This window comes from Opisthocomus hoazin, chromosome 18 (genome assembly GCF_030867145.1).
Source record: "Opisthocomus hoazin isolate bOpiHoa1 chromosome 18, bOpiHoa1.hap1, whole genome shotgun sequence".
Lineage (NCBI taxonomy): Eukaryota > Metazoa > Chordata > Aves > Opisthocomiformes > Opisthocomidae > Opisthocomus > Opisthocomus hoazin.
Window position 1 is genome coordinate 910,315 of NC_134431.1, and position 27,672 is coordinate 937,986.

The 27,672-nt window shown below is 63.7% G+C and overlaps 1 protein-coding gene across 5 annotated transcripts; it reads left to right on the plus strand.

Moving 5' to 3' along the window:
- Nucleotides 1-357: 357 nt before the first annotated feature.
- On the plus strand, nt 358-27,539 carry TP53INP2 (tumor protein p53 inducible nuclear protein 2). Of its 5 annotated transcripts, none has more exons than XR_012765769.1 (5): nt 358-502; nt 9,921-10,260; nt 14,590-14,899; nt 16,886-22,883; nt 22,934-27,539. XR_012765769.1 is itself a non-coding variant. In XM_075438333.1 (4 exons), the coding sequence occupies exons 2-4, from the start codon at nt 10,137-10,139 to the stop codon at nt 17,136-17,138; spliced, it is 687 nt and encodes a 228-aa protein (XP_075294448.1). In that variant the 5' UTR covers nt 358-502; nt 9,921-10,136; the 3' UTR covers nt 17,139-27,539. The 5 variants fall into 5 exon arrangements, 1 of the variants encoding a protein (XP_075294448.1); XR_012765771.1 differs by having other exon boundaries at nt 16,886-22,683; nt 22,734-27,539; XR_012765768.1 differs by having other exon boundaries at nt 16,886-22,083; nt 22,134-27,539.
- The last annotated feature ends 133 nt before the right edge of the window (nt 27,540-27,672 follow it).

Here is a 27,672-nt window from a genome sequence, read left to right on the forward strand (position 1 = left end):
CGCCGCCATCCCGGTACCCCAGCCCCGGGGGAAGCCACCCGGGGTGACCCCGCCTTGGCCACTCGTGTCCCGGGGGGGGGCTTGACGGGTCGCACGGGGCAGGACAGCCCCCCCCAACCCAGCGCTGTCCGCCCCTCCGGGGCCCGGAGCCGGTGTCCCGACCCCGGGGCTGAGCCCCCATCCCGTCCCCGTCCCCGTCCCCGGGAGCCGCCGTCTCTCCCCATCCCGGAGCCCCGCCCCCAACCCCGTAGCCCCGCCCCCTCCCGCGACCCCGCCCCCTCAAGTGGGCATCTCCCTCCCTTCCCTCCCCGCCCCCGCCCTCCCGGCTCCTCCTCCTATTGGCCGCTTCTCCCGCCGGCGGGCGGGGCCCGCCGCGGTGACGTCACGATCAGCTGTCGGGAAAGGGCCCCCCGATTTGTGCGGGGGAGCGGCGAGTCCTGGGCACAACCCGGCCATCGCCACCGGCCGCCGCTGCCGCTCCCGACGGGACCGGACCGGACGGGTGAGTCTCCCGCCCGCGGGCTTCGGGGGGTGCGAGGCGGGGGGGATGTCATCCTCACGGGGTCCTTCCGCGGGGGGGGGATGGGGGGGCCCGGCGGCGGGGGGGCCCCTCCGGGGCCCCCCCGCCGCCGGGCCCCCCCCCCCCCCCCCCGCCTGTTGTTTGTTTCTTCATCACCGGATTAAGATTCGAGGTTGATCTCCGCTCCCATTGGCTCCGCTACAGTGACGTCTGCGCTATTTGCATATGACATTGAGACGTCAGAAGCCCCCCTCCCCCGCTGTGTCCCCCCCCCCGCCGCGTTCCGGTCGCGTTGTCCTGCCGTGACCCGGCGGAGGGGGCTGCCGTTTGGGTGGGAAAAGGGGCTTTTTGGGAGGGGGGGTGTGAGGAATTAATGGGGAATGGGTGGAATGGAAGTGGGGGGATAGGTGGAATGAGCGGGGAAAGAAGTGGAATGAGTAGTGGGGGGGGGGGACTAGGTGGGCTAAAAGTGGGGGGATAGGTGGAATTAATGGGGAAATAGGGGGACAAAAAGTGTGGGGGGAGTAGGTGGACAAAGAGTAGGGGGGAATAGGTGGACAAAAAGTGGGGAGGATAGGTGGAATTAATGGGTAAATAGGTGGACTAAAAGTGGGGGGGGGGATAGGTGGAATTAATGGGGAAACACGTGGACTGAAAGTGGGGGGAGCAGATGGACTAAAAGTCAGGGGGGACTAGGTGGACTAAAAGTGGGGGGACTAGGTGGAAGTGGGGGGGATAGGTGGAATTGGGGGGACTAGGTGGACTAAAAGTGGGGGGACTAGGTGGAATTGGGGGGGGACTAGGTGGACTAAAAGTGGGGGGGAATAGGTGGAATTGGGGGGATAGGTGGAATTGGGGGGGACTAGGTGGACTAAAAGTGGGGAGGAACAGGTGGAATTAGTGGGGGACTAGGTGGACTAAAAGTGGGGGGATAGGTGGAATTAGTGGGGGACTAGGTGGACTAAAAGTGGGGGGGAATAGGTGGAATTAGTGGGGGACTAGGTGGACTAAAAGTGGGGGGGAATAGGTGGAATTAGTGTGGGACTAGGTGGACTAAAAGTGGGGGGGATAGGTGGAATTGGGGGGGACTAGGTGGACTAACAGCGGGGGGGGTAGGTGGAATTAATGTGGAAACAGGTGGACTAAAAGTGGGAGGGGGACAGGTGGACTAAAGAAATGTTATCGAGAAATGGCTCCACCAGTATTTCCTCCGTGCCCGACCGCTTCCCAGCGAGCCCTCGCTGCCGTCGGGTGCCTCCCACCCCTGGGTCCCGGGTTCCTTTGCCAGTCCCAGCCGTTTCGTGAGGTTTCGGGCGCGTGCCGAGGTGTTTGTAGGGAGGTTAGCGGCGACGGCCGGGAAGGAGCCGCGGGGCTGTCTGGAGGGTGCTGGCTGAGGCGCGTGCCGCGGCGTCGTGCCGTGCCGCCGGTGTGGCACCCGCGTGCCCCGGGATGCTGAGCCTGTGAGCGTGCCGGGCGTCGCGGCCGCTCTCGCTGCTCCTGCGCCGGGGCAGCTCGGGAATGTCCGAGGAGGTCGCGTTCCTCACGGGTCTCGTGCCTGTCGCCTCGGGACCTGGGCGGCTCGGCTGAGCCCGGGCACCAAACCCGCTCCCGTCTGAGCGGCTGCCAGCTGGGAAACTTGGGCTCCGCGGGGAGTAACTGTAGAAACATGTTTGAAAAGGGCATTATTGCTTTTGTAATTTTTTTTTTTTTATACATATATCGATATATTTCTGTCTCTTGTGCGCGGGGAAGCTGCAGCCCTGCTCAGGGAGCCCGAGCAAAGGCACCGTCGCCCCGGGGTCCCAAGCTGCTGGCTGCAGGTGCCACGCTCAGGCCCAGTAAGGCCCAGTGCTGGCAGCGGCACCGTCGAGGGCTGCGCTGGGTGGGTGCCAGGCGCTGGTTTGGCCAAGGCTTTGCTGGGGTGGGAAACCATCCCAGGCACAGGTGCTGGGCTCCGGCGCGGGGCTGCCCTGTGCCGCCTTTCCCCCCATGCTTAGCCAACAAAGTGCCAGGAACATTTTTTTTTTTTTTTTTTTTTTCCCCTCTAAGATAAACTTTTCCTCTCCTTTTAATTTGTTTTTCCCTCCCCCCAAAAAGTGACAACAGCTGTCTGCTGTGGCTCACTGTCACCATCAGGAACCCGCCGCGTCAAAGCGGCGCTGAGCTGGCTGAGCACGAAAGGAAAAACATCTCGGGAGTTTTTTTCCCCCTTGAGAATAAACCTGCTCGTAGCGAGACGGGGAAGACCCGAGGCGTGAACCCTTACCCAAGCGCTTTGCAGTGCTGACTGCAGTGGGCACGCTTCGCCCCAGCTCCGGGCTCCGGCGGTCTCGGAGCCCCGCGCCCGCGGAGGGTGCGACGCCGGGCAGCCCTCCCTCGCTGCGCCCGCTGCTCGGGCTGTTCCGCCGAGCGCCTCCCGGAGAGGGGGCTTGGAACATTTCACGAGACAGCTCGTGGCAAATCGAACGGTTTCCCACTTGCTCCGACCCTGCCGGCCACCGACAGATTTTTTGTGGCGATGTCAAATCGGAGAAGGTCGGGGTCGTCCTTGGGGCGAGGTCCTCCCTGCGGCGGTTGCCCGAGGGAACTGGTGCGGATGGGGACACCGGCTCCGGGAAGAGCACCCCCCTTTCTGCCACCCCCATGTCCTCCTCCCTGAGGTGGGGTCCGGAGGAGCACGTGGGGACTCCAGCCCACGCTGAGCCCCTCGGCTGGCTGAGGGACGCGCTGGCTTGCTCTGCCATTAAGAAGAGTCTCATGGTAAAGAGTTTTTTGGGGGATTTGTCTAACTACTAACTAGTACTTCCCCCCGCCCCCCTTCCCCACTCTGCAGCGGAAGAGGCTCTGGGTTGCCGCAGTCGGTCTGTCCGTGCCAGCAGCAGCCTTGGGGTGCAGCCCCCCGCGGGAAGCCCGTGAACGGGGCTGCGGGCGAAGCAGAGGGGTCAGCGGGAGCCGCGGTGCCGTTGTCGAGTGACCACATGCATTCATCCAGCCCGGGCAAGCGCTGCCCGCGCTGGGCCCTGCTGCCGTGGGGAGGGACGGGAGGACGGCGTGGGGATGAGCAGGGGCCCCCGGCCCGCGCTGCCAGGCTGACGGACCCCCTCTCCCCCGCTCTGCGTTTCCACACGAGGTTTAGGATTTTGGTACGTACAAGCGCGGCGAGAGCAGCCCGCGAAATGCATGTCTAATTTAGGTAAAATGAGTTGAAAATAACATTTCCCGAGTGGGTCGGAGGAAGGCACCTGATTCGTACCTCCAACGCCTGCCGTGATGACTGCGTGGGGTATTCTTAGCTCTGCCGAGGAAGGACGGCTTGTCAGCGGCGTCCCCCCCGCCGCCGGGTATTTATGGAAGGTTTCACGGAGCCCGTTGCCGTTTCCCAGCGGAGTGGCTGCTCTTCTTGTGCCTGGGCCTTTCGGGAGCTGCCAGCCCTGCGAGGCTGCGGCTCCCGCCCCGGCGAGCTCCTGGCACATCCCGGGGCTTTGCTGCCGACCCGTTGGCCTATTCTTAGCTCCCGGGGTTATTTGCAGTGATGGTGACTCAGAAAACTGATTATTGTCTCGAGGTTTCTGAAACGGGGAAAAAAAACCACCCAAACCCTCGATGCATTATGGCTTCCTTACTCCTTGCTTTAACTTTTAATATTTAATATGCTCCAGCTAGTTTCAGAAGGACTTTCTGGAAGGATGCTGATAAACTTCAGCCGTTCAGAAATGCGTCTCTCCCCAGATGAGTGTCGCCTGCGGGCTGTCCCCTCGTGCTGGCCGTGCCCGGGGACGGGGTTGGCGTGCCCACTAAGGGGCTGGTGGAGGCCTGGGAAGGGTGGCAGCTTCCCCTCCGTGGTGGCACCGGCTCTGGCAGGGGACAGGGGACGGGCACCGCGGTGTGCGCAGATGTGCATGTGGCTCCCGGGGCAGCTCAGCCCCGAGGTCGTGGTGCGCGGGCAGCCCCCTCGTGCCCCAGCGCTGGCCGTCCCTCTCCTCCTCCTCGGCTGTGGGACAGCTGGCAGATACGGCGGGCTGGCGGAGGGCACCAGAGGGGCAGAGAAGCCACCTCCCAGTCCGAACTGCTTCTGTGGGCACCGTCTCTGCCTGGTGACACAGCGCTGCTTGGGCAGCAGTGACTTAAATCCATTCCCAGGGACACCTTTGGGTGACCAGCCTGGCCTTGAACACTGCCAGGGAGGGGACAGCCACAGTTTCTCTGGGCAGCCTGGGCCAGTGTCTCAGCACCCTTACAGTAAAAAATTTCTTCCTTATATCCAGTCTAAATCTGCCCTCCCTTAGTTTAAAGCCGTTACCCCTTGTCCTATCACAACAAGCCCTGCTGAAAAGATTTTCCCCATCTTTCTTGTAATCCCTCTCCAGGCACTGGCAGCTGCTCTGAGGTCCCCCCGCAGCCTTCTCCTCCCCAGGCTGCCCAGCCCCAGCTCTCCCAGCCTTTCCTCCCAGCAGAGGGGTTCCAGCCCTCGGGTCATTGCTGGGGCCTCCTCTGGCCCCGCTCCCACAGCTCCAGCTCTGTCCTGTGCTGAGGGCTCCAGAGCTGGACGCAGGGCTCCCGGGGGGTCTCAGCAGAGCGGGGCAGAGGGGCAGAACCCCCTCCCTCGCCCTGTGCCCACGCTGCTGGGGATGCAGCCCAGGGCACGGTTGGCCTGCTGGGCTGCCAGCACACACTGCTGGGTCGTGTCCAGCTTTTCATCCCCCAGCACCCCCAGGTCCTTCTTGGCAGGGCTGCTCCCAACCCATCCCTCCCCCAGTTTGTGCTGGTACTGGGGATTGCCCAGACCCAGGTGCAGGACCTGGCACTGGCCCTTGTTGAACTTCATGAGGTTCACGTGGGCTCGCTCCTCCAGCCTGCCCTGGTCCCTCTGGGTGGCATCCCGTCCCTCTGGCTGGCATCCCGTCCCTGGGGCGAGGCAGCTTGGTGTCCTTCACAAACCCACTGAGAGGGCATCTCGAGATAGGGAGCTTGGTCCCGCCGCTGTACCACAGTGTTGCCAAGGATTTCAGAGCAGGCAGCGTAAAGCGAGGGTGAGGATTAAAGCTCGGTTTGGTCCTTGCTTGCCAGGCTCTAGCTCCTGCTGCCACCCTGCAGGTTTGGTCCCGAAGGCTTGGCCAGATGCGCTTGGCAGGATCTTCCCTGCAGCTCCCCGAGCACTGCCGGGCTGCTGCGACTCTCGGGAAGCCATGCTCTCTCCCCACGAGGCCTGTCCGATGGCGCTGCCTGTCCCTCTGCCCGGCTCCTGCTCCGGCCGGGACGGGCGGCCGAGGCAGAGTCTGGCCAAGCAGCGAGGATCAGGGCACGGCGCTGCGCCCCGGCTTTGCCGGCTCCGTCCGCGCTGCTGCCAGCCCATGGCTGCTCTCGCAGGTTTTCCCAGTGAACCGACCTCCCCAAGGTCCTCTCTAGGATCGTGGTGTCCCCAGGCAGCGGGAGCTCCTGGGGAGAGGCAGGCTGGCTGTGTGCGAGGGGCTGATCTGGGCAGCTCTGCCCTGCCCGCAGCCCCCCGCGGTGCAGCGCAGACCCCTCGCGCCAACGGGGGGCTCGGGGCCACCCCACGCTCCCTGGCGTGGAGCCCGGGACAGCTGGTGGGCTGTTAAAATTCTCTGGGGAGCGACTCTTTAAAACGATCCCTCTCCACTTTTGCTCTTGGGGGAGCTTTTAGCTCTTTCCTGCTGCCTGCGAGCCCCCCTTGCCCTGCCTGCGAGCCCCTTGCCCGTTGCCCCAGCCCTCCTGGCACGCCATGGGTTTGTCCTGGCGCAGGACGGCCCCTGGCAGCCCGTCATCCCGGGGCTGGCTGCGTGTGATGGGAGTGTGCTCATCCCAGGGCCTTTATTTATAGAGCTAAGGAAAATGATGTTAAATTCGGGAGAGTGGGCGACTGAAACAAATAGTGTCTGCTGTGTCTCGTGCCTTCAGGGAAGGAGAGTTCCCTTCGGGTTAGGGTGGGCGCCCGTGGGGTCCGGACCCTTCAGCTGCTGCCCTTCCCGTTGATGCACCCTGTGCTTGGCTGGGGACCTGTCTCTGAGCAGGCGGGCGCGGGGGGAACGAGTGCTGCTCCCGTGGCGGGGGCAGAGGGAGACTGGCTTTGCTACTGTCCGCTGAAAGCCACTGCCAAGCTTTCACAAAATAAACATAAAAGGTTTTCTGCTCTCTGTTTCGACTGTGTAATTTCTCACTTGGCTTTAGACTCGCTGGAGGATGGGCTCCGTGCTGGCGGCTCTCCCAGCCCAGCCCGCAGAGCGGGGGGCTCCGGTGCCGTCCGGGCACGGAGCGTCGGCAGCGCCGTCCAGCACCAAGCTCCTGGCAGCGGGGAAGGTCTCTGCCTTGGCTTGCGGGAGCTGCTTGGGTGCTTTTCTGGGCGAGGGCCACGGTGGGCTGGGGAGAGCGGAGCCCCCCGTGCCTGCCACGGGCTGCCGGGAGCCCCGAGACGTCACCAGTGGGTGCCTGGGAGCAGCGGGGCTTCTGCCGCCATTAGATACTTAATAAATGTACTAAATAATGTAATGTTCAGATAGATGTAATAAATAGGGAAGTGCTCCCGGCAGCTGCCAGATTTGCGGCTGCAGGCGGGGAGAGCTGGGGTGTCCCACAGCCCTCGGGGGTGTCCTCTGTGCCGGTCGGCCCCGGGGAGCCTGGGAGCGCACGCGGGTCCCGCGGGAGCGAAAGAATAGATTATCTGATCTTTCCTGACCTTGACCGCCCGGGAAGGGTCGGCCTTGCCATGGAAGAGAACGTTATCAGTGGGGTTCTGCTCCTTCATTCCATAATCCATATTGATAACCTTTGGGTGAGACAAAGAAAACGGCATTTGTTACGTTTGTCTTTAGTTTTCTCACAAGAAGCACAGAAGGATGCACACTGTACTTCTTTAAACGACGCTAATTGAACAGAACAATAATTAACAAAGGATTACTTAATAGAACAATCTGGTATTTGCATCAGCACGGAGCACACGGGAGGGCCCAGTGGGCCCCTTTCCATCCATCGCCCAGCTCGACGTCAGCCCCTCTCCACGTTGTTTCCCTAATTTATATTTTTATACTTTAAAGCTCCAGGAGAGGGAGGGGGTCTGGGTGGTCCAGTGGTGAGCGGATGGAGGATGACGGAAAGGCTGCGGCGCGGTGATGGGGGGCTGGGAGGCGAGAGCTGCCTTGGCTGAGGAGACGACTCTGTCACCTCTCGGTGCCCCAGAGCCCTCCGCGCCTTTCCAAGGTGCCGTCCCAGCTGGGCCCCAGCTCCTTCATCGGCAGCGTCTGCCCCCGGGCGCGGGGGGCGAGGGGAGGGGGTGAAGTGCTGGGGGGGAGCAGACCCCTGAGCAGCGGGGTCCGCAGCCAGGTGCCCTGCACCTCGGTGAAGTCGCTGGGGGCTTCGGCCCTGCTCACGGGGACAGGCGGTGGCGGGGAGGGAGGGCTGGGTGCTGGGGGGCCGCTTCGTGCTCCGGCATTCCCATCGGCGGGCGGCGGGGACCGGGACGAGCCCCCGCAGCCCGGGGGATCCCACCCAGGGGCGAAGGCTCCCTGTGATTTTTCATCCTCTGCCCTGCAGAGCGGACGTTGTCCCTCCCGAGGCACCGACGGGAAGGCGGAAGGCACGGCGATCCCACGAGCGTGCCTGAGCCCCGGGACCGCGGCGGGTGCCCAGGCCAGCTGCCCTGCCCAGGGGCCGCTGCGTTCGAGTGGGGTCTGAGCTGGAACTCGTTGGGGGACTGGGGGGTGTGTGGCCCAAGGCTCACGTTCTTGGCACCCTTCCCGTGCCGCGCCGCCCAGAGCTGACGGAGCTTCCCCAGGGTCCAGAACCCCTCGCAGGCTCCGCCAGGGTCCAGAACCCCTCGCAGGCTCCGCCAGGGTCCAGAACCCCTCGCAGGCTCCACCAAGGTCCAGAACCCCTCGCAGGCTCCGCCAGGGTCCAGAACCCCTCGCAGGCTCCGCCAGGGTCCAGAACCCCTTGCAGGCTCCGCCAGGGTCCAGAACCCCTTGCAGGCTCCGCCAGGGTCCAGAACCCCTTGCAGGCTCCGCCAGGGTCCAGAACCCCTTGCAGGCTCCACCAGGGTCCAGAACCCCTCGCAGGCTCCACCAAGGTCCAGAACCCCTCGCAGGCTCCGCCAGGGTCCAGAACCCCTCGCAGGCTGCACCAGGGTCCAGAACCCCTTGCAGGCTCCGCCAGGGTCCAGAACCCCTTGCAGGCTCCGCCAGGGTCCAGAACCCCTTGCAGGCTCCGCCAGGGTCCAGAACCCCTCGCAGGCTGCACCAGGGTCCAGAACCCCTTGCAGGCTCCGCACCGCCTTGGTTGACGGAGCCCTGCCCCGGGGGTTTGCCCTCGGGGACCACCCGCGGCGATGCGCCGAGCGAGGCAGCGCGCAGCTGTCCCTGCGCCCCACACCTCGCTCTTGAGGGCTTTTTAATGCCCTTGAAAGTCTCTGGACCGAAAAAGCGTCTTCTCTGTGCGAATATCGCTCTGCGCCTTGCGGCCGCCGGCCGTCTGCGCTGCTCCGAGAGCTTCGCGGTCATTCCTGAAACTGGGGAGTCCTAAGCTCCCCCCGAGCCGTGGGGAATTTACCCCCCGGGGGTAAACCAGCGGTGAGCCCGGCCGGAGCAGAGACTCGCCCAGGGCTGGGGTGACGCCGTCGTCACCCTGTCACTGGCTCCCGCGCGCTCAGGGCCGAGACACAGCCCGTAGCCGAGCGCGTCATCCTGTGGCTCCTGGTCAAGCGGCAGGGGTGACACGTGTGACAGTGTCATCTTCTGGGGCTGGAGGGCGGCAGTGAAACAGAGCCACGTTGGAAGAGCATCCCTGCAGATACACAGGGTGACAGTAACGACTTCCAAAATTCCACCAAGCTCAAGCAGGTATCGGCGTGGGCAGGGCCTGAGCAGGACACCAGCGAGGGCTTCTCGGGACCCAGCTCGAGGAGGGGTGGGCGGGCTCGCTGGCATGGCCGTCAGTGGATCAGCGGTGGGTTTTGGGGACAGCTCGTGCCGTCGGTCCTCGGATAGGACAGCAGCGTCGCACCCCGTGCTTGGTGCCACCCGCTGCGCTCGACGCTCGTTCAGTGCCAGGCAGGCAGGTCCCAGCCTGTCTTGGGGACAGTGTTCGGCTCTGTCCCTGCCAGCTCCGGCAGCTGGCTCCCCGGGACACGCCGCCTGTGAGGAAGGGGACACGACGTGGGGCTCGGTGTGGGCGGGGGGCTGCGGAGCACGGGCACCCAGCCCTTCCCTGCTGCCTTCAGACACCGTGCCAGATGCCCTTGGAGATACCAGCAGCTGGGACAGCCCATGGCAGAAACCAGCGCCAAGACCACCTTTCCACCAGCCCCTCCGGCCTGTCGGAGCCCCCGGGACGCGGGAGGCCCACGCTGCCCACCAGTCCGACCGCGTTATTCCTTGTTCTTTCCCTCTTACAGGCTTTTGCACTGAAGCCAAGTGAGGAACCTCAGGACTGCACTACAGCCGTTTAGCTCGGCTGCGATTTCGCTAGCAGCGAAGCACCTCGGCCGCCACCGAGACCTCGAGTGCTGGGTTTTTCCCCTCGCTGCCCATCGCTCTCACCTCCGCGTCTGGAAGCCGGTGCTCAGCGGTAGCCCCAACTCACGACCTGTCCCGCTGGACCACTCCCCACCATGTTTCAGCGTCTCACCAGCCTCTTCTTCAGCGACAGCAGCACACCGGAGGGCTTGGAGGAGCCCAAACCCATTGTCGAGGAGGAGGAGGAGGAGGATGGCTGGCTCATCATTGATCTCGCAGGTGAGCAAAGCAGAGGGGACTGGTTTCCCGCGGCCTCGGCTGCACCTTGTCTCTCCAGAGCTGGGCAAACCCCTTGAGATGACAGGAGATGAGCTTCTGCCACGTGTGAGCAGCTCTGCCCTTCACCCCTCCACCCCTGGTCCCCTCGCCCTGCCCGCGTCGCCCAGCCCCGTGGTCACTGCGGTGGCCCCCGACCAGCTCCTCTTTTGTCCCTTTCCTCTCCCGATGGTGGTTCCCAACTTTCCGCCAGCGTGGAAGCAGCAGCGGCAGCGTCCCCAGCCAGGGCGGCTACTGCCCGGGACCCCCCGGGTGCCACCGTGTCAGGACAGGACCCTGGCACGGCACCAGCCCAGGGGGGTCACCCAGGGTTTCGGTGGCTTGGTGGGGGATGCCAGCCCACGAGGGCTGCGAGCTGCGGCAGTGCCGTGGCCTCGGCTGAGCTGTGCCGTGGGCAGCGCCTTGCCCGGAGGAGCTGGGCTCGGCCGCTCCCCGCGATGCCCCTGCCGAAAGCAAGCCAGGACCCCGTCCCCCTGGGGGACCCCCTGTTTCCCTGGGGGAACCCCCAGTCCCTGGGTGCTGGTGGGGGCCGGGGCTTGCCCCAGGCGAGGGCAGGCAGCTGGGGCTGTGCTGCCAGCGGTCTGGCCGTGTCGGGGTCGTCCGAGTCCATCAAACCTCCATTCCAGAGGGGTCTTCCCAAACCGTTCCCAGTGCCCGTGCCCGCAGCGCTCAGACAAGGTGGGTTTGGCGCAAGGTCCCCGTACCCAGAGGTCCCTTGAGGGCTCTCCGTTCCCCGGGACGGCGACAACCATCCGGAGCCCCGTTTGACACGGAGCAGGCGGGTCAAATTCCTCGTGTGCCGAGAGCTTCTCCGGCCCCATGAAGACCTTGGCGTTGCTATTGTAGGGTCGATGACTCACCCAACTGCAACGATGATTTTATGACCTTTTGCTTGCAAAGAGAGCAGCCAGCGCAGACAAACGAGCCTCCCCGTGCCGGAGCTGCTGGGCGGCCGTGGTCTGCTTTCGCAGCCGCTCCTTAGCTGTGCTGCCCCAGCCCAGCAGGTCTGGGGTGCCCCAGCCCAGATGCTCCCTGCAGCTTTGGGAGGAGGGCTCCGTCCTCCCTCCTGCAGCCGTCTCTTCTCGGAGCAGATGCTCCCTGCCTGTCCCCCACGCCCTGAGCGAGTCGTTCATTAGGTTTTTCCCCCCGACACGGAGAGCTGGAGAGGGGCCCGGCGCGTGGCCAAGCCTGGGACGGGGCACTGGGACAGCCCCGTGCCTGGGGGGAGAGCTGGCAGAGGTGGGTGGGTGACGTGGGCAGGGGCAGCCGTGGCGGATTCCCTGTCCTCTGGGCTCTCTGGTGGCTGTCCCCGGGGTCACAGAGGTCCCGGGAGCAGCGGGCACGCAGCTGCCACGTGTTGGGGCCGGCTGGCAGCGGCCGCAGCACGCCTGAAGCACGCCCGGGGAGCCAGGAGTTTCCCCAGCAGAGAAACGCCGCGCTGTGCCCTGATCCCCCGGGTCTGAGACTGCAGCCGGCTCCAAGGGCACCCAGGGATGACTTGGGTGCAAAAGGCTCCCATTTTTTTTCCAGTCCAAGGGCCGGGCTTTTGGTGCCGAGCCGGCTTTCAGCAGCGTGTCTGCTTGCAAGCTGCCACCCCACTGCTGATCCCCCCTGGTGCTGCCTTTTCCCGTAGCATTCCCCGCCCAGTGAGGGCCCAATTTATTTCAGTCAGATTTCTCAGATTTCACAGAATCACAGACTGGCAGGGGTTGGCAGGGCCCTCTGTGGTCACCCAGCCCCACCCCCTGCCCAAGCAGGGTCACCCAGAGCAGGCTGCACAGCACCGCGGCCAGGCGGGGCTGGAATATCTCCAGAGAAGGAGACTCCACAGCCTCCCTGGGCAGCCTGGGCCAGGGCTCCGGCACCCTCAGAGGGAAGAAGTTCTTCCTCGGGTTCAGCTGGAGCTTCCTCTGCTTCAGTTTGTGCCCGTTGCCCCTTGTCCTGCCGCTGGGCACCACTGGAAAGAGTCTGGCCCCATCCTCCTGACCCCCACCCTGCAGATATTTGTAGGCATTTCTAAGGTCCCCTCTCAGCCTTCTCTTCTCCAGGCTGAACAAGCCCAGCTCCCTCAGCCTCTCCTCATAGGAGAGATGCTCCAGTCCCCTCTTCATCCTCGTAGCCCTCTGCTGGACTCTCTCCAGTAGCTCCTCATCTTTCTTGGACTGGGGAGCCCAGCACTGGACGCAGCGCTCCAGATGGGGCCTCACCAGGGCAGAGCAGAGGGGGAGGAGAACCTCCCTCGTCCTGCTGCCCACACTCCTCTTGATGCACCCCAGGATCCCATTGGCCTTCTTGGCACCCAGGGCACACTGCTGGCTCATGGTCACCCTGTCGTCCCCCAGCACTCCCAGTCCCTCTCCGCAGAGCTGCTCTCCAGCAGGTCAGCCCCAGCCTGTACTGGTGCCTGGGGTTGTTCCTCCCCAGGGGCAGGACCCTGCACTTGCCCTGGTTGAACCTCATCAGGTTCCTCTCTGCCCAACTCTCCAGCCTGTCCAGGTCACACTGAATGGCAGCACAGCCTGCCGGTGTGTCCACCACTCCTCCCAGTTTGGTGTCATCAGCAGACTTGCTGAGGGTACATTCTAACTCTTCATCCAGGTCATTGATGAAGAAGTTAAACAAGACTGGGCCGAGTCTGACCCCTGGGGGACACCACTAGGCTGGGCTTATGCAAATCTTATGCAAAACACTTTAAAAACTGAACCCACTGGCTCCAGCCCCCACCCTTCACCTTCGAGCCGCAGCAAGCATCCCAGAGCCTGGCTGCCTGCCGGCCGCGGGGCAGCCTGACGAGCCTCCAGGTCCACTCCGTCTCAGCCAGCTCTTTGACCCACAGGTTGCAAAATGCGCTGGGCTTCACCAGTTCGCCCCGGGGCGTTTCAGGTGCCGCTCTCGCCCCGCCGCCCCGCCTGCCTCCGCTCCGCACCCGCTGAGGGAGCAAAGAGCGTTTCCCAGTGCTTAGCTCTACGGCCACGAGTCACCCGAGGATTCGGGGACCCCGAAATATTCCTTGTGACGTTAAAACCCACCTTGGCGAAGGGTGGGGACAGGTAGCCGTGGGTGGCCGGGGCAGGGGTCAGGCACCCTGAGTCCCCTGCTCACCGTGCTGCCGGACCGGGAATGCTCCAGCCGGGCTCAGTGGCTGTCTCCAGGCTGACAAATCATCTCCAGCCCGGCATGGCAGCAGCTATTAATAGCTTGATCTCCACTGACCTGAAGAAAGACGCTCTCGTGTGCGCAAGGCCAAGTGTGGGCTGCCCTGAGCGCCGAGCTGGGGCACTGTCTGCCGGAGGAGCCGGGGATGCGCCGGGGGGCAAACGCCAGCCCCGTGCTTCGTGGGCTGCGTTCCTCCACTGCAAGACCGCGTTCACGTCTGATCTCTGCTTCACCCTCACGCAGCCGCGGGGTCACCATCCGGCACCGCATCCCCCCCGAGACCCGAATCCCGCCGACGGGGCCGGGAAGGGGTCTGGGTATCCCGACGAGCCCGCCGTTAGGCGCAGGCTCCCTTCCCGTCAGACAAGCGGTAATTCCCAGTACGGGCAGCCCGGAAAAGCCCCGGCCCAAGCGCTTGGCCGGGTGGAGGTGAGGAAGGGAGGGCAAGGAAGGCTGGGGTGTCGGAGGGGTGCGGGGGGCAGCTCCTGGATCAGCCTCCCAAAACTCGGCCGCTAACGGACTGAAGCTGAAGGCGTGGCGAAAACCGCCGCTGAAGAATTTATTCCCCTGGTTTCTTCCAGAAAAAAAGGTGTGAACTGGGTTTTTCCCCCTGTGCGTGCTTGGTTTCGATGTCAGCAAAGTGCCGACGGCGTCTGCAGGCGCGCGGGGCCGGCGTTCCCCCGGCGCGGCACGGCTCGGGCGCCGTAAGACCAGGCAAAAGCAGCATTCCTTGCTGGCTGACCGTCTTCCTTCGATTTGGGAAGGAAAAAAAAGAATTGCCGTGGTCAACCCTGCCGGTCCCCCCCCACTTTTTGGTCCAACTGCCTGACCAGAACCATTTCCATTGCTTTTTGGCTCAGTGAAGCAGCCCCCGTGGCACCGGCAGCCGCCCCGGAGCGGCCGGCGCTGGCGGGGCTGCGGCGCGGGGCACGGCCGGCGTCTCCCTCCCCACGCGGTCCCCTCGACGCCGGGCCCGTCGCTAGCGGTGCTGACGGTGGTGGGGTGTCTCTTGCACTAACGATGCCCCTTTCTCTCCCCCCTCCCCTCCCCACTGTACATGGTCTGTGTGTGTGTCCCCGCTGCGCCCCGCATGGCTCTGCACCCCCGCCACCCCAGGCAGCCGGGCCCGAGCCGGCGCAGCCCGGCGAGCGGCTGCCGGCGGGACCGGGCGCTCGGCACGATCCCGCCCGGCACCCCCCGGTCCGCCGCCGCTGCCGGACGCTTCCCCGGCTCCGGCCGGTCCCTGCTTGATGGACGAGAGTTGGTTTGTCACCCCTCCCCCCTGTTTTACTGCAGAGGAGCCCGGCCCCGGCGGCATGGGGAGCAGCCCCATGGAGGACCTGCTCATCGAGCACCCCAGCATGTCCGTCTACGTCACCAGCACCCTCGAGGTGGACGGGGAGGGCCCCGAGGACGATGCTGCAGGGTGAGTGCGGCTGGAGGGTGCTCGCCGGGCGCTGGCAGCCCCAGCACCCGCTGCGGGACCGGGGTGGATGGTCAGTCCCGGCGTCCCGGATCACCGCGTACGCCCGGGAGCGTTTCGCCCGCGCTGCCCACGGACGGAGCGGGGCTGTGAGGGACCTTGGTCTCCCCCCAGAATGTTCGGGGTTGGCAGGGCCCTCTGTGGGTCCCCCAGCCCAGCCCCCTGCCCAAGCAGGGTCACCCAGAGCAGGCTGCACAGCACCGCGGCCAGGGGGGGCTGGAATATCTCCAGAGAAGGAGACTCCAGAACCTCCCCGTCCTGCCTCAGGGTGCCCCGGCCAGCACCGCGCAAGACGGCAGCTTCCACGTCCCGGAATACGCTGCTGAGAGGATCTCAGCGCCGTGTTGGGGTGGCCATGGGTGCAGCACTGAGCTTGCCCCTGGGCTGTGGCGGGAGGGGGCTGCGTCCCGCTCCCCTGCCCTGAGCAGAGTCTCCTGGCACGGCCGCCCATGCCGACGCTGCCTGTCCCCCCACCGCCCAGCCAGCGGGGTTTGCCAGGCTGGGCTTACACGTGGGGTTTTGCACAGGTATGGCAGGAGCAAAGCAAACCCAACGGTACAAGGTGGCCTTTGGGTGCAGTGGTCCCCCCAAGACCCCCGGCTCCCCCAGGCAGGAAGGGGCTACACCCCCCCCGACCCCGTGCTGGCCTGGCACAGGGCTGTCCCACTGCCGCGGGGGAGCGGGGTGCCACCAGCCATGGGTGCAGGCGTTTCTCCCTGCCCCAAAGTCCGGCTTAGCGGGGGGGGAAGGTTAGACAGAGACGCCTCAGATGGCCCCACCGCCCTCTTCTGCCCCATGAGCCATGGGCTGGAGCCCCCCAACCTCGCTGCAGACCCTGCGAGCTCTGCCCTTGCCCCGTAGCTGCCCTCCATGGCACCAGGGAACCTCTGACCATGGGCCCGGGGTCCCAGCTGCCCCTCAGCCTTCCAGTGTCTCCCCCGGGAGCCCCTCGCCAGGGCCGGGGTGGAGGACTCCTGTGGCACAGGGATTCGGGATGAACCCCCACCCGGGCTGGGGGACGCCGTTCCCCCAGGGCTGCTCCCTCTGCAGACCCTCCCTGAGGGCCACAGCTGGATCTCAGTAGCTTCCGAGGAACCTCAGCGTGGAGGGTATGGAAGGGGTGGCCAAGGGGCTCAAGATGGGCCAGGAGACCAACCGAGTCGCAGGCGGGATGAGACAGAATCCCAGCATGGCAGGGGTTGGCAGGGCCCTCTGTGGGTCACCCAGCCCCACCCCCTGCCCAAGCAGGGTCACCCAGAGCAGGCTGCACAGGACCCCGTCCAGGCGGGGCTGGAATATCTCCAGAGAAGGAGACTCCACAGCCTCCCTGGGCAGCCTGGGCCAGGGCTCTGTCACCCTCAGAGGGAAGAAGTTCTTCCTCGGGTTCAGCTGGAGCTTCCTCTGCTTCAGTTTGTGCCCGTTGCCCCTTGTCCTGTCGCTGGGCACCGCTGGAAAGAGTCTGGCCCCATCCTCCTGACCCCCACCCTGCAGATATTTAGAGGCATTTCTAAGGTCCCCTCTCAGCCTTCTCTTCTCCAGGCTGAACAAGCCCAGCTCCCTCAGCCTCTCCTCGTAGGAGAGATGTTCCAGTCCCCTCATCATCCTCGTAGCCCTCCACTGGACTCTCTCCAGTAGCTCCTCATCTTTCTTGAAGTGGGGAGCCCAGCACTGGACGCAGTGCTCCAGATGGGGCCTCACCAGGGCAGAGTAGAGGGGGAGGAGAACCTGCCTGACCTGCTGGGCCTCCCTCCACAGGGTGAAGGGACTCAGCCGCTGTGGGGACGTTCCTGGTGGCGTCTGGGTTCACCCGGGGTGTCCCAGCGCCGGGGGCACGGCATGTCGGGGAGGGGGTTGGAGACCCCGCTCTCCTTCTTGCCGGGGTGGCGAGGGCCGGGTGCCGGCAGCCGCTGACGGCCCCTTTCTCCGCAGGGAGGTGCCGGAGCGGCGGCTGGAGCGGCACGTGCCGCGCCACAGCGGGTCCCTCGCGGTGACGGCCGCCATCTTGGAGAAGGTTGGGCAGGCGCGGCGGGTGCAGCGGGCCAGGCAGCTGGCGGAGAAGCAGCGGCTCAGCCAGAAGGCCCTGCAGCGGCAGAACCGCGCCCGCCAGCGCCCGCCGGGCCGGGCCGAGCGGCGCGCCGGGACCTTCCTCCATCAGCCCTGCCAGCGCCGCTGCAACTACTGACATCGCCGGGACGCCCGCGCCGCCGCCGTCACCCCCGCCCCGATGCCAGCCGCCCCGGGGACGAACACCGGCGACGCCGGGCTGCGGTTTCACCCCACACCCCCCCGCACGCCGGACCCCCGCTCCTCGTCTTCCTCCCGCCGCCCTCCGCCGCTCCCCTCGCCCTTCGCCCCGACGCCGGCCCGCGGCCGCCGGCATGGAGGGCTGCGCCGCCCCTCTCCCCTCGCAGCCACGCCAGCCTGCACGCCGGAAATTCCCGGTGGAATCACCCGTTCCCAAACTCCGCGGCGCAGCCCGTTTGTCCTGACGAGCCCGGGACGTCAGTGCCTTCTCCGTGATGTCCTGGCTCCGCGTGGAGCCGGGCTGGGCTGTCACAAGCCGAGACAGCGAGCGGGAGCGAAAAGAGCAACAAAGGAACAAGATTTGGGATTTTTTAGGAAATTCTCATCAATGACGCTAATTAATGCTTCCTCCCCCCAGACCAGCAAATACCCCCCCGCCCTCCTGGATTTCTTAATTACGTTTTTACCGTGACAAAACCCCACTGCCAGTCCCCCAAGGGCTTGTTGTGGGGAAGAGCTGGTGGAAACCTTCGTGGCGGGGTCGGCCGGGCAGCTCGTGGTGTTTTTTTATTTAAAGACAACCTTAAAAGCAATCTCAGGAAACCTCGCCGGAGCCTTGGCCGCCGCGCTGGGACGGGGTGTCCAGCCCGGGGCCAGCGGCGGCATCGCCATGACCGGTGGTCCCGCCGCGCTGCTGGCCACCTCGTCCCAGCGAGCCCCCTCCGGCTGGCCCCGCTCGGCTGCCCACGGCGCGCCCGGACACACACGTGTACACATACGTGTGTCTGCGCGTACCGGTACACGTGGAGGAGGCACCGCGTGAACCAAGCAGCCCCACGGCGTGAAGCCCCGGGAGGGGAGCGGAGGCAGGGACCCGCGCGGCGTCCCCGAGGTGGCAACAGCACGTCGAAGCTGGTGGTGAGCGGATGCCGAAGAGGAGGCCGAGGGGAAGAGGCTGAAGTCAGGGCAGAGATGGAGCTGGGAGCAGCTGCGGAGGAACAGGATGGGGCCGGGCGAGGGGGTTGCTGCAGGGCAGCCGGAACGGGAACGCCGCCTCCCCCCGCTGAAAACTGCGTCCTTGCCCGCGAAGGGCCAGGTTCTGTCATGGGCAACACCTCCCCGCGCCGGGCTCGTTCTGCCACGCGAAGGACCCGGGCCAGGCTTGTCACCGGCTCCAGCGCCAGCGGAGATGGCTCCAAGCCCAGCAGACGTTTACTGACCCCCCCTCTCCCAGCTTCCCTCCCTTTAGGGACTGGTTTTGCACCCTGTGCCCCGGGGAAGGTCTGGCCATCGCGTCCTGCCTGTGGTCAGCTCACAGCCTGGATTCCCACCCTCTGAGATGAGAAATACCCCCACGACCCACCCCCCAAAATGTGGATTTCACAAGCGTTTCTTCCATTCACCGGGTTCCATCACTCAGTGTCAGCGTGGGACCTAGGCTGAAGGACTTGTGGTAAGCCCAAACTCAGACAGCTGAAATTTATTAATTTTTTTTAATGAGACAATTGAAAAACACACGAACCCTCTTAGAAGGAGCAGCCCCCGCTCTGCCCGTGGGAGCCTGGACGGCGGGTGACCCGGCCGATACCTGCAGCGTCATCTTCTGCTCCGACAACACGGCGTTCCCAAAAGCACAGAAAGAACAAAAAACATCACTTCAAGTCTCTTTTCATCCTTCCAGTTCTTCCAGGCCAGTTTCTTGTTTCAAGTCCTCCCGAGCCCCGGCACTCTCGTCACACGAGTGAGGTGATGGTGCTGCGCCGGCGGAGAGGCCGGGCCGTGTTGTGGTTTGGTCCGCTGCGGTGTCAGCCCCTCCGGTACGCACAGCAGCGCCGGAGCCGATTGTCACAGCCAGTGGTTTATCAGCAGAGGAGGAGCGGGCTGGGGAACCCGGCGTCGCCCCCGGCCCTCGCCATCGCCCGCCGCTCCTTGGGCCTTGCCGCCATCACCATCCCTTGCCATCGACCCTAAGGCCACGCCGGAGGTGTTGCTGGTGTCATCTCTGGCGTCTTCTCAGTGAAGAGACGGGCAGATGCTTGGCTTGAGGACAACGTTTACAGCCTTTGGCTTCCTGGGCTTCACACTAAAGGCCTTTTTTTAATTTTTTCCCCCTCCTGAAGGGGGTCATGCCTGGCATGACCCAGGAGCGTGGCCCTCGTGGGGATGCCAGCACAGGTGCTCATGGGGACAAGCAAGGGCTGCGCCCGATCTCTCGGGTGGCCGGCGTGTGTCCGACAAGGTGCGGCCGTCCCCGCGCCGCTCTTCCCCGCGTCGCTGGGTGAGGTGCTCAACAGCGGTAGAAGCAGCGTTTTCTCTGTAAGCCCAACTACACCTCCAGAAGCGGATGAGCCAAGGGCTGTCCTGCCCGTCCTCCACGGCAGATTGTCCGAGCTCAGCGGCCGGCGGCGACTCCGTCACCCGGGGCGGCCGGGCTGGGGCAGCGAGGCTGGCTGGGAGCGGCGTCCCGGGGCGCATCCCGCCACGTCTGCCCTCCAGGCCGGTGCAAGCGGTACCCCGGCGGATGGAACCCCCCACCGAAACCTTCCTCTGCGTCGTGAGCCAGAGGCCCCTGGCCGTGCTCCCGGGGGGCTCGGCGCGGCGGTGGCGGCCGGCTCCCAGCACCCATTTCACACGGCCGACGCCGTTACTCCGTCCTGCTTTTCAGAAGCGAATGCAAACCGTTGTCTTTTCCCTTCTTCTTTCCGTGCCAGTCTGAGACATCCTTCGTCACACTGTGCCCAGCCAGCACAGGAAACGAAGCAGAACTATTATCACACTTTATATCAAGAGTATGTTTATAAGGGATTAATAAATTATTAATAATGTTTTCATGAAGAGGTGAATCCGGAGTCCTAGCATCCTGCAGGCCGACGGAGCGCGCTTACCACGGCATCTACGGGCTCCTGCACCCCCCGCCCCGTCGTTTGCACACTTGCTGGTGTGTCAACACCTAACGATCACCTCCTAACCCCTGCGAGGTGACCCTCGATCCAGCGGTGTGACCAGCCCTGCTTACACCGCGGCGAAGCTCTGTCCAAACCGCGCTCCGCAGAAGCCCTGCGCTGCTCCTCTCCGCCGCAGCGCCGAGCACGAGCCTGGCCCTGGTACCGCAGCTCCTGCCCGGTGCTGCCGGGGCAAGAAAACCCCCGGACACTGAGGTCACGGCACGGGTCTCCTCGACTCTTCAAACAAACGAAAGGTGCTTAAAAACTGCGAACTCCTCCACGTGCGCTGTAGATGGCTCACAGCACGGCGTGGGCGCGCGGTGGGTTGTTGTGGGTTTTAGTTTTTTAGAGGTTTGTTGGTTGTTTGGGTCGTGTTTTGTTTTTTTTTTTGCACCCGGTATTTTCGATTTGTGCCCAGCTGCGCGACGCTCCCGACGGGGCGGCGAAGCCAGCGCGGCGCTGGCCGGCGGGGAGGACGAGTCTGCCTTGCTTTTCTTCACTCGCGTGGCGAGAAACTACAGCATGGCCTCAGGGACGAACAAATACGCTGGGGTCTCCAGAATGGTGGGTTTTCCGGGCTGCTCTGCTCAGACACGGTGCTGGTGTCTGCCCACGAGGCCTTTGGCTGCGCGGTCGCTGCGGGGACGCTGCGGGGACGCTGCGGGGATGCGGCCGAAGCCTTTGGCGGCAGGCGTCGGGGCGAGGCGGCGCTGCCCGCCGCGCCTTGGAAGAGCTGCGGGGTTTGGTGCTCCGGCGTCGTGCCTGCGTGGAAAAGGAGCTGTGGCCACTGGTGGCGAAACCATCCCTGAGCAGCAGCCCCGCTTCGTTCACCCACGTCCCCAGAGCTGACCTGGCAGCTGCTGGAACGCGGCCGGTCCCTCCCGGGGCTCGTCTGGGGACAGCCGGGTGCGGATTCGAAGCAAGGAGCCCGCGAGGATTCGGGGAGTGAAGCGGAGCCGTGCCTTCTGCGTCCGCTGCAGCTGGCCCGGCTCCCACCGCGTCCCGGGGATCCGAAGGAGCGATCCCGTGGAGGAACGCTGAGGCAGGCAGCGGGCAGGTTGGCGGGAAGAAATTTTTGCATTTCTTGCAACGAAAGCAGAAAAAAAAGAAAATTCCCTGGTGGAGGGTCCCGGGCAGATCTCTGCTCAGGAGCTGCGGCTTTGCCGGGCTGCAGGGCTCCGGTGGGCGAGCTGGCTCTGGCTCCCAGCCAGCGCCGGCATCACAGCGAGGAGCGGGCACGGACGGGCAGGCTGGGAGCATCGGGACGCGGTGGACGGATCCCTTCCACCACTCTAAGTCCCTGTGGAAGGGATGTTCTCCACGCCAGGCAGGAGAGATTCACATCTCAGTTGCCTTCTTTCGGTACGGGGCAGGGCACCCTGCCTCCAGACCAGCGCAGCGGGTGGACGAATCCCCCGAAGCGAGCGGCGAGGCTCCCGCAGCCATCAGGACACGGCCGGGAGAAGCAGCTCTCCTGGAGGAACCCAGGTCACACCAGGACACATCTGAACCCCTGCACCGCTCCTGGAGGAACCCAGGCCACACCAGGACACGTCTGAACCCCTGCACCGCTCCTGGAGGAACCCAGGTCACGCCAGGACACGTCTGAACCCCCGCACCTCTCCTGGAGGAACCCAGGTCACGCCAGGACACGTCTGAACCCCCGCACCCCTCCTGGAGGAACCCAGGTCACGCCAGGACACGTCTGAACCCCTGCACCCCTCCTGGAGGAACCCAGGTCATGCCAGGACACGTCTGAACCCCCACACCCCTCCTGGAGGAACCCAGGTCACACCAGGACACGTCTGAACCCCCGCACCCCTCCTAGAGGAACCCAGGTCACACCAGGACACGTCTGAACCCCTGCACCCCTCCTGGAGGAACCCAGGTCACGCCAGGACACGTCTGAACCCCTGCACCCCTCCTGGAGGAACCCAGGTCACGCCAGGAGACTTCTGAACCCCTGCACCCCTCCTGGAGGAACCCAGGTCACACCAGGACACGTCTGAACCCCTGCACCGCTCCTGGAGGAACCCAGGTCACGCCAGGACACGTCTGAACCCCTGCACCCCTCCTGGAGGAACCCAGGTCACACCAGGACACGTCTGAACCCCTGCACCCCTCCTGGAGGAACCCAGGTCACGCCAGGAGACTTCTGAACCCCTGCACCCCTCCTGGAGGAACCCAGGTCACACCAGGACACGTCTGAACCCCTGCACCGCTCCTGGAGGAACCCAGGTCACGCCAGGACACGTCTGAACCCCTGCACCCCTCCTGGAGGAACCCAGGTCACGCCAGGACACGTCTGAACCCCTGCACCCCTCCTGGAGGAACCCAGGTCACACCAGGACACGTCTGAACCCCTGCACCGCTCCTGGAGGAACCCAGGTCACGCCAGGACACGTCTGAACCCCCGCACCTCTCCTGGAGGAACCCAGGTCACGCCAGGACACGTCTGAACCCCCGCACCCCTCCTGGAGGAACCCAGGTCACGCCAGGACACGTCTGAACCCCTGCACCCCTCCTGGAGGAACCCAGGTCATGCCAGGACACGTCTGAACCCCCACACCCCTCCTGGAGGAACCCAGGTCACACCAGGACACGTCTGAACCCCCGCACCCCTCCTAGAGGAACCCAGGTCACACCAGGACACGTCTGAACCCCTGCACCCCTCCTGGAGGAACCCAGGTCACGCCAGGACACGTCTGAACCCCTGCACCCCTCCTGGAGGAACCCAGGTCACGCCAGGAGACTTCTGAACCCCTGCACCCCTCCTGGAGGAACCCAGGTCACACCAGGACACGTCTGAACCCCTGCACCGCTCCTGGAGGAACCCAGGTCACGCCAGGACACGTCTGAACCCCTGCACCCCTCCTGGAGGAACCCAGGTCACACCAGGACACGTCTGAACCCCTGCACCCCTCCTGGAGGAACCCAGGTCACGCCAGGAGACTTCTGAACCCCTGCACCCCTCCTGGAGGAACCCAGGTCACACCAGGACACGTCTGAACCCCTGCACCGCTCCTGGAGGAACCCAGGTCACGCCAGGACACGTCTGAACCCCTGCACCCCTCCTGGAGGAACCCAGGTCACACCAGGACACGTCTGAACCCCTGCACCCCTCCTGGAGGAACCCAGGTCACGCCAGGCCACGTCTGAACCCCTGCACCCCTCCTGGAGGAACCCAGGTCACGCCAGGAGACTTCTGAACCCCTGCACCCCTCCTGGAGGAACCCAGGTCACACCAGGACACGTCTGAACCCCTGCACCGCTCCTGGAGGAACCCAGGTCACGCCAGGACACGTCTGAACCCCTGCACCCCTCCTGGAGGAACCCAGGTCACACCAGGACACGTCTGAACCCCTGCACCCCTCCTGGAGGAACCCAGGTCACGCCAGGCCACGTCTGAACCCCTGCACCCCTCCTGGAGGAACCCAGGTCACGCCAGGCCACGTCTGAACCCCTGCACCCCTCCTGGAGGAACCCAGGTCACGCCAGGCCACGTCTGAACCCCTGCACCCCTCCTGGAGGAACCCAGGTCAGGCCAGGACACGTCTGAACCCGCGCCCGCCCCGTGCGTCCCACCTCCCGGGGCAGCTCCCCGTGTGGCTCCACGTACTGCGGCGTGCGAAGGCAGGCGAGTGGCCACGGCACGGCCACGGCACACGCCGGGCACCTCGCCGGCAGCCACAGCAGCTGCCACGAAGTCCTCTCACCCCCTTCGGGCTCTCAGCTGAGCTCCAAGGCTGGGGGGAGCTGCTGGAGGCCGTGGGGCAAAAGTCCTCGTCACTCGATGCTCTGAAACTTGCACTCGGAAACGCGCTTTCCAAAATACTCCGCTGTGAAAGCCCAGTCTGGGAGGAAAACGATTCTTTCCACGGGAATCAGTGTTTCTTCATCATGGATCACGTAAATGCGTGGCTCATCCCGAAGATCCACTGCTGGGCGGAGCTTCACCCTTCCTTTCGTCACGCTTCTTGTCAATAGATAATTTTACATCTTACCGATAGCTTTTCCGCTTCCATCCAGCCCCACTGGGGAGGAGAAAACCCACCAGATGTCTTGTCGTACCAGTCAGAACAAAGAAAAAGATGAAAAAATACCCCCGTGAGGTTCTAGACTTAGAATCACAGAATCACAGAATCGTAGGGGTTGGAAGGGACCTCTGTGGGTCATCTAGCCCAACCCTCCTGCCGAAGCAGGGTCACCCAGAGCAGGCTGCACAGGACCTTGTCCAGGCGGGGCTGGAATATCTCCAGAGAAGGAGACTCCACAGCCTCCCTGGGCAGCCTGGGCCAGGGCTCCGTCACCCTCAGAGGGAAGAAGTTCTTCCTCGGGTTCAGCTGGAGCTTCCTCTGCTTCAGTTTGTGCCCGTTGCCCCTTGTCCTGTCGCTGGGCACCACTGGAAAGAGTCTGGCCCCATCCTCCTGACCCCCACCCTTCAGATATTTGTAGGCATTTCTAAGGTCCCCTCGCAGCCTTCTCTTCTTCAGGCTGAACAAGCCCAGCTCCCTCAGCCTCTCCTCGTAGCAGAGATGCTCCAGTCCCCTCCTCATCCTTGTAGCCCTCCGCTGGACTCTCTCCAGTAGCTCCTCATCTTTCTTGAACTGGGGAGCCCAGAACTGGACACAGGACTCCAGATGAGGCCTCACTAGGGCAGTGTAGAGGGGAAGGAGAACCTCCCTCGTCCTGCTGGCCACACTGCTCTTGATGCAATCGAATCACACAGCTTTGCAGTCGCTCCCGTAGAGCACAAATATCAGTTCCAGTGCTCTGTAAATTAAATTTCAGGTGAATTTACTGAAAAGCAAGCAAGCCCCCAAAGATTAAACCCTATAATAATTAGCAAACAGCCAGTAAAATGCGACAGGACACCTCAAGGCAAGGAGAATGGTTCTCAGCCCCTGCCTGTTGTGCCTGCCAGAAGGCAGCGCCGAGCCCCGCTCCCTGTGCTGGGGTGACGGCCGTCCCCGCGCCATCCCCCATCTCCGGGTTTAAAGCAAGAGGCCACCGGTGCCCAGCTGGTGCTGCGGGGACTCCCTGGCCACCGGGGATTGCCACCAGCCGCCGTTGCCACCCGTGGCACGGACGTGCCTCCAGCTCGCTGCACCGCCTTCGCTGCCTGCACTCAGAAGTAGCTGCTGGTGGTGGGAGGGACGCGCCGCACCCCAGCATCCCCCCAGTCCTCCCAGCTTCCCCCAGGTCCTTCTCCAGCACGGGACTGCACCTGGTGACCTCCTCGGCACAGCTGCTTGCAGGGACCCGGGCTCGAGGGCAGACACCCAGCATGCTCACAGCCTCTCCATCCCAGGGGACTCCCACCGCCAGACCAGCTGGGGACATGCAAGGGCCTCCAGTGGGGCTGAGCGCCTCAGGGCTCGTCTTCTTCAAGGTGGAGCTTTCCATCTCCACCCACCTCTCTCAGATCTGCTCAATACAATGTCAAAGAAGTCACGAACAGTTTCCCGGCGTCCTCAAGGGCTCAGTCCTCGTCCTGTTACCGTGACCAGAGCGGCAGTCACAGGTTGCGTGAACGTGGCTGCAGAAGCTGGATGAGGTGGTGGGAGCGGCTCTGCGTGGTTGGCAGGAGAGGTGTCCTCAAACCCACCGGAGATGCTGCCTTCTCCGCTCAACTCCAGGATGCCAGCAGCGGTGGGGGCTCTCGTCGCCCACAGGCTTGGACAAGCAGACACGCTCGGGCAGGCGGTCTCCCCATGGCCTCCCGTTTCACGCCGTTCATCGATCCTCGTCAAACAGCCTTTCTTTTTGGTTCCGAAAAGAGCTCTGCAGCTCCATTTATTACAGAGTCGGCTCTCACGTGTGGTCCTGGTTTAAATTCCGTTCCCCGGAGAGCTGTCCCCCGCTTACGCCCGCTCTGAGCTAACAGCTCCTGGGCTGGCTGGGCGTTGCTGCTCCAGCCCCGGGCTCCGGGCCCGCGCAGAGCTCCGTTAGAGGGATGCTACCGCCCGCCCCGGAGCGGGAAAACGCTGCCGCAGAGCGTTGGCTCCGGTACAGCTAACCACGAAAACCCGCTCTGACTGCGTTTTGTCGCCTGGGGGGAGAGGAAGTTTTTATTCCTTGCAAACGGAGGGGAAACCAGCAGAGTAAATTGTCAGTGTAGCTGAAAAATGGGTTGCACAGGGGAGCCCAAAGCTCCTCGGCTCTGTCACGTTCACCTCGTGTATCCACGTCAGGGAAGCCGGGAGCAGCTGTGCCCGAGTCTCACTGAAATCTTATCCTCAGCTTTGTACCGACACAATTACGCTTCGGGAAACCTGGGGGTGAGGGAACAGCACAAGGCACAACAGTAAAGCAGTAATAATTTCTCTTGTATCATGAATATATCCGCACAGAGCCACTGAGCACTGCAGTGTTTTATTTGTACGTATCCACCCCGGTATCCGCCTGTAGAACTCATCGTCCATCTCCACGCCGGGCTGACCGTACCTGTGCCTTTCACCCTTTGTCATTGTTTGTCACCTTTTTTTAACACAACTGCAGAACTTGAATCAATCGGTGAACTACAGCTAAAAGTCCTATGCAAGAGATGACTGGGGAGTCCGTTTTCGATATTTCTGTGTTTCTATGGTGTTTTAAAAGCTGGGATTTTCAGAGCAGCCGAACAGAATTAACGCCCTAAAAAGCATTTAGCTTTTTTTTTTTTTTAGCTAAAAAGCATTTAGCATTTTGGAAGCTCAGTCTCTCCGGCGGCTTTGAAAATCTCAGCCTGACCCCCAGTTCCTCACGGGTCTGTGCGTGGAGAGCGAGCGGCAGCGGCAGCAAGCACCAGCGCTTCGCCGGGCCGGCGCGTGCAGTAGCCAGCGTTTCCTTCCAAGGGGAAGGAGAAGAAAGCGCTGTTTGCTTGGAAAAGGTTGCCTTAAGCCTTCCCGGAAACGCGTCGGGAGCATTCCCGTCCCCGCCGGGGCACAGCGGCTGGGTCGAGCCGGGCCGGGGGCCGCAGTGGAGCCGTGCTCTGCCAGCCCCGCGCTGCCCGGTGCCTTACAACTGCGCGACGGCTTCCGCACCGGGATCCTGAGAAGAGGAGCTAAAAAAAAAAAAGCCCCACGTTTTTCTACATCACCTGTGCTGTAGGACTGAAACCTCGTCCAAAACTCGAAGCTAACAACATACGTCCTCTTTGTGCGTTACGTGTTAGACCGGTGTAAGCAAGGTTCGTAGAGGAAGGGAGGGTGTCTGCTTCTCGTAGGACACTGCTGAAATATTCGCCGTGTGTCAGCGGAGTGGAGGACACGGCTGCCTGGGGTCCGTGACATGGTGTGCCTGCGTGTGTGTAACCGGATTTGGGTTGTTAGGTTGTAGCGCTGTCTTTTGACTGAACAAAAAAAATCTAATATAAAGAAAAAACACAAGAAATAAAAAAAATATATATTTAAACTCTATTTTATGTGCATTCCTCTAAAGCCTGCAAGTAAACCTGCTTGCAAAAAGCTTTGGTCTTTAAAATGAGCTTTTAAAAGTCGCTGCCGCAGCTACCAGAGACAGGTCGATGGAAAAGCGTCCCCGTGG

What these genes read in the sequence shown, in the direction of transcription:
- TP53INP2 (XM_075438333.1), top strand. Translation starts at nt 10,137, where the DNA reads ATGTTTCAGCGTCTCACCAGCCTCTTCTTCAGCGACAGCAGCACACCG. An exon ending in GCTCATCATTGATCTCGCAG is followed by an intron (nt 10,261 to 14,589) that starts GTGAGCAAAGCA and finishes CCGCCACCCCAG; the next exon opens with GCAGCCGGGCCCGAGCCGGC. An exon ending in CCCGAGGACGATGCTGCAGG is followed by an intron (nt 14,900 to 16,885) that starts GTGAGTGCGGCT and finishes CTTTCTCCGCAG; the next exon opens with GGAGGTGCCGGAGCGGCGGC.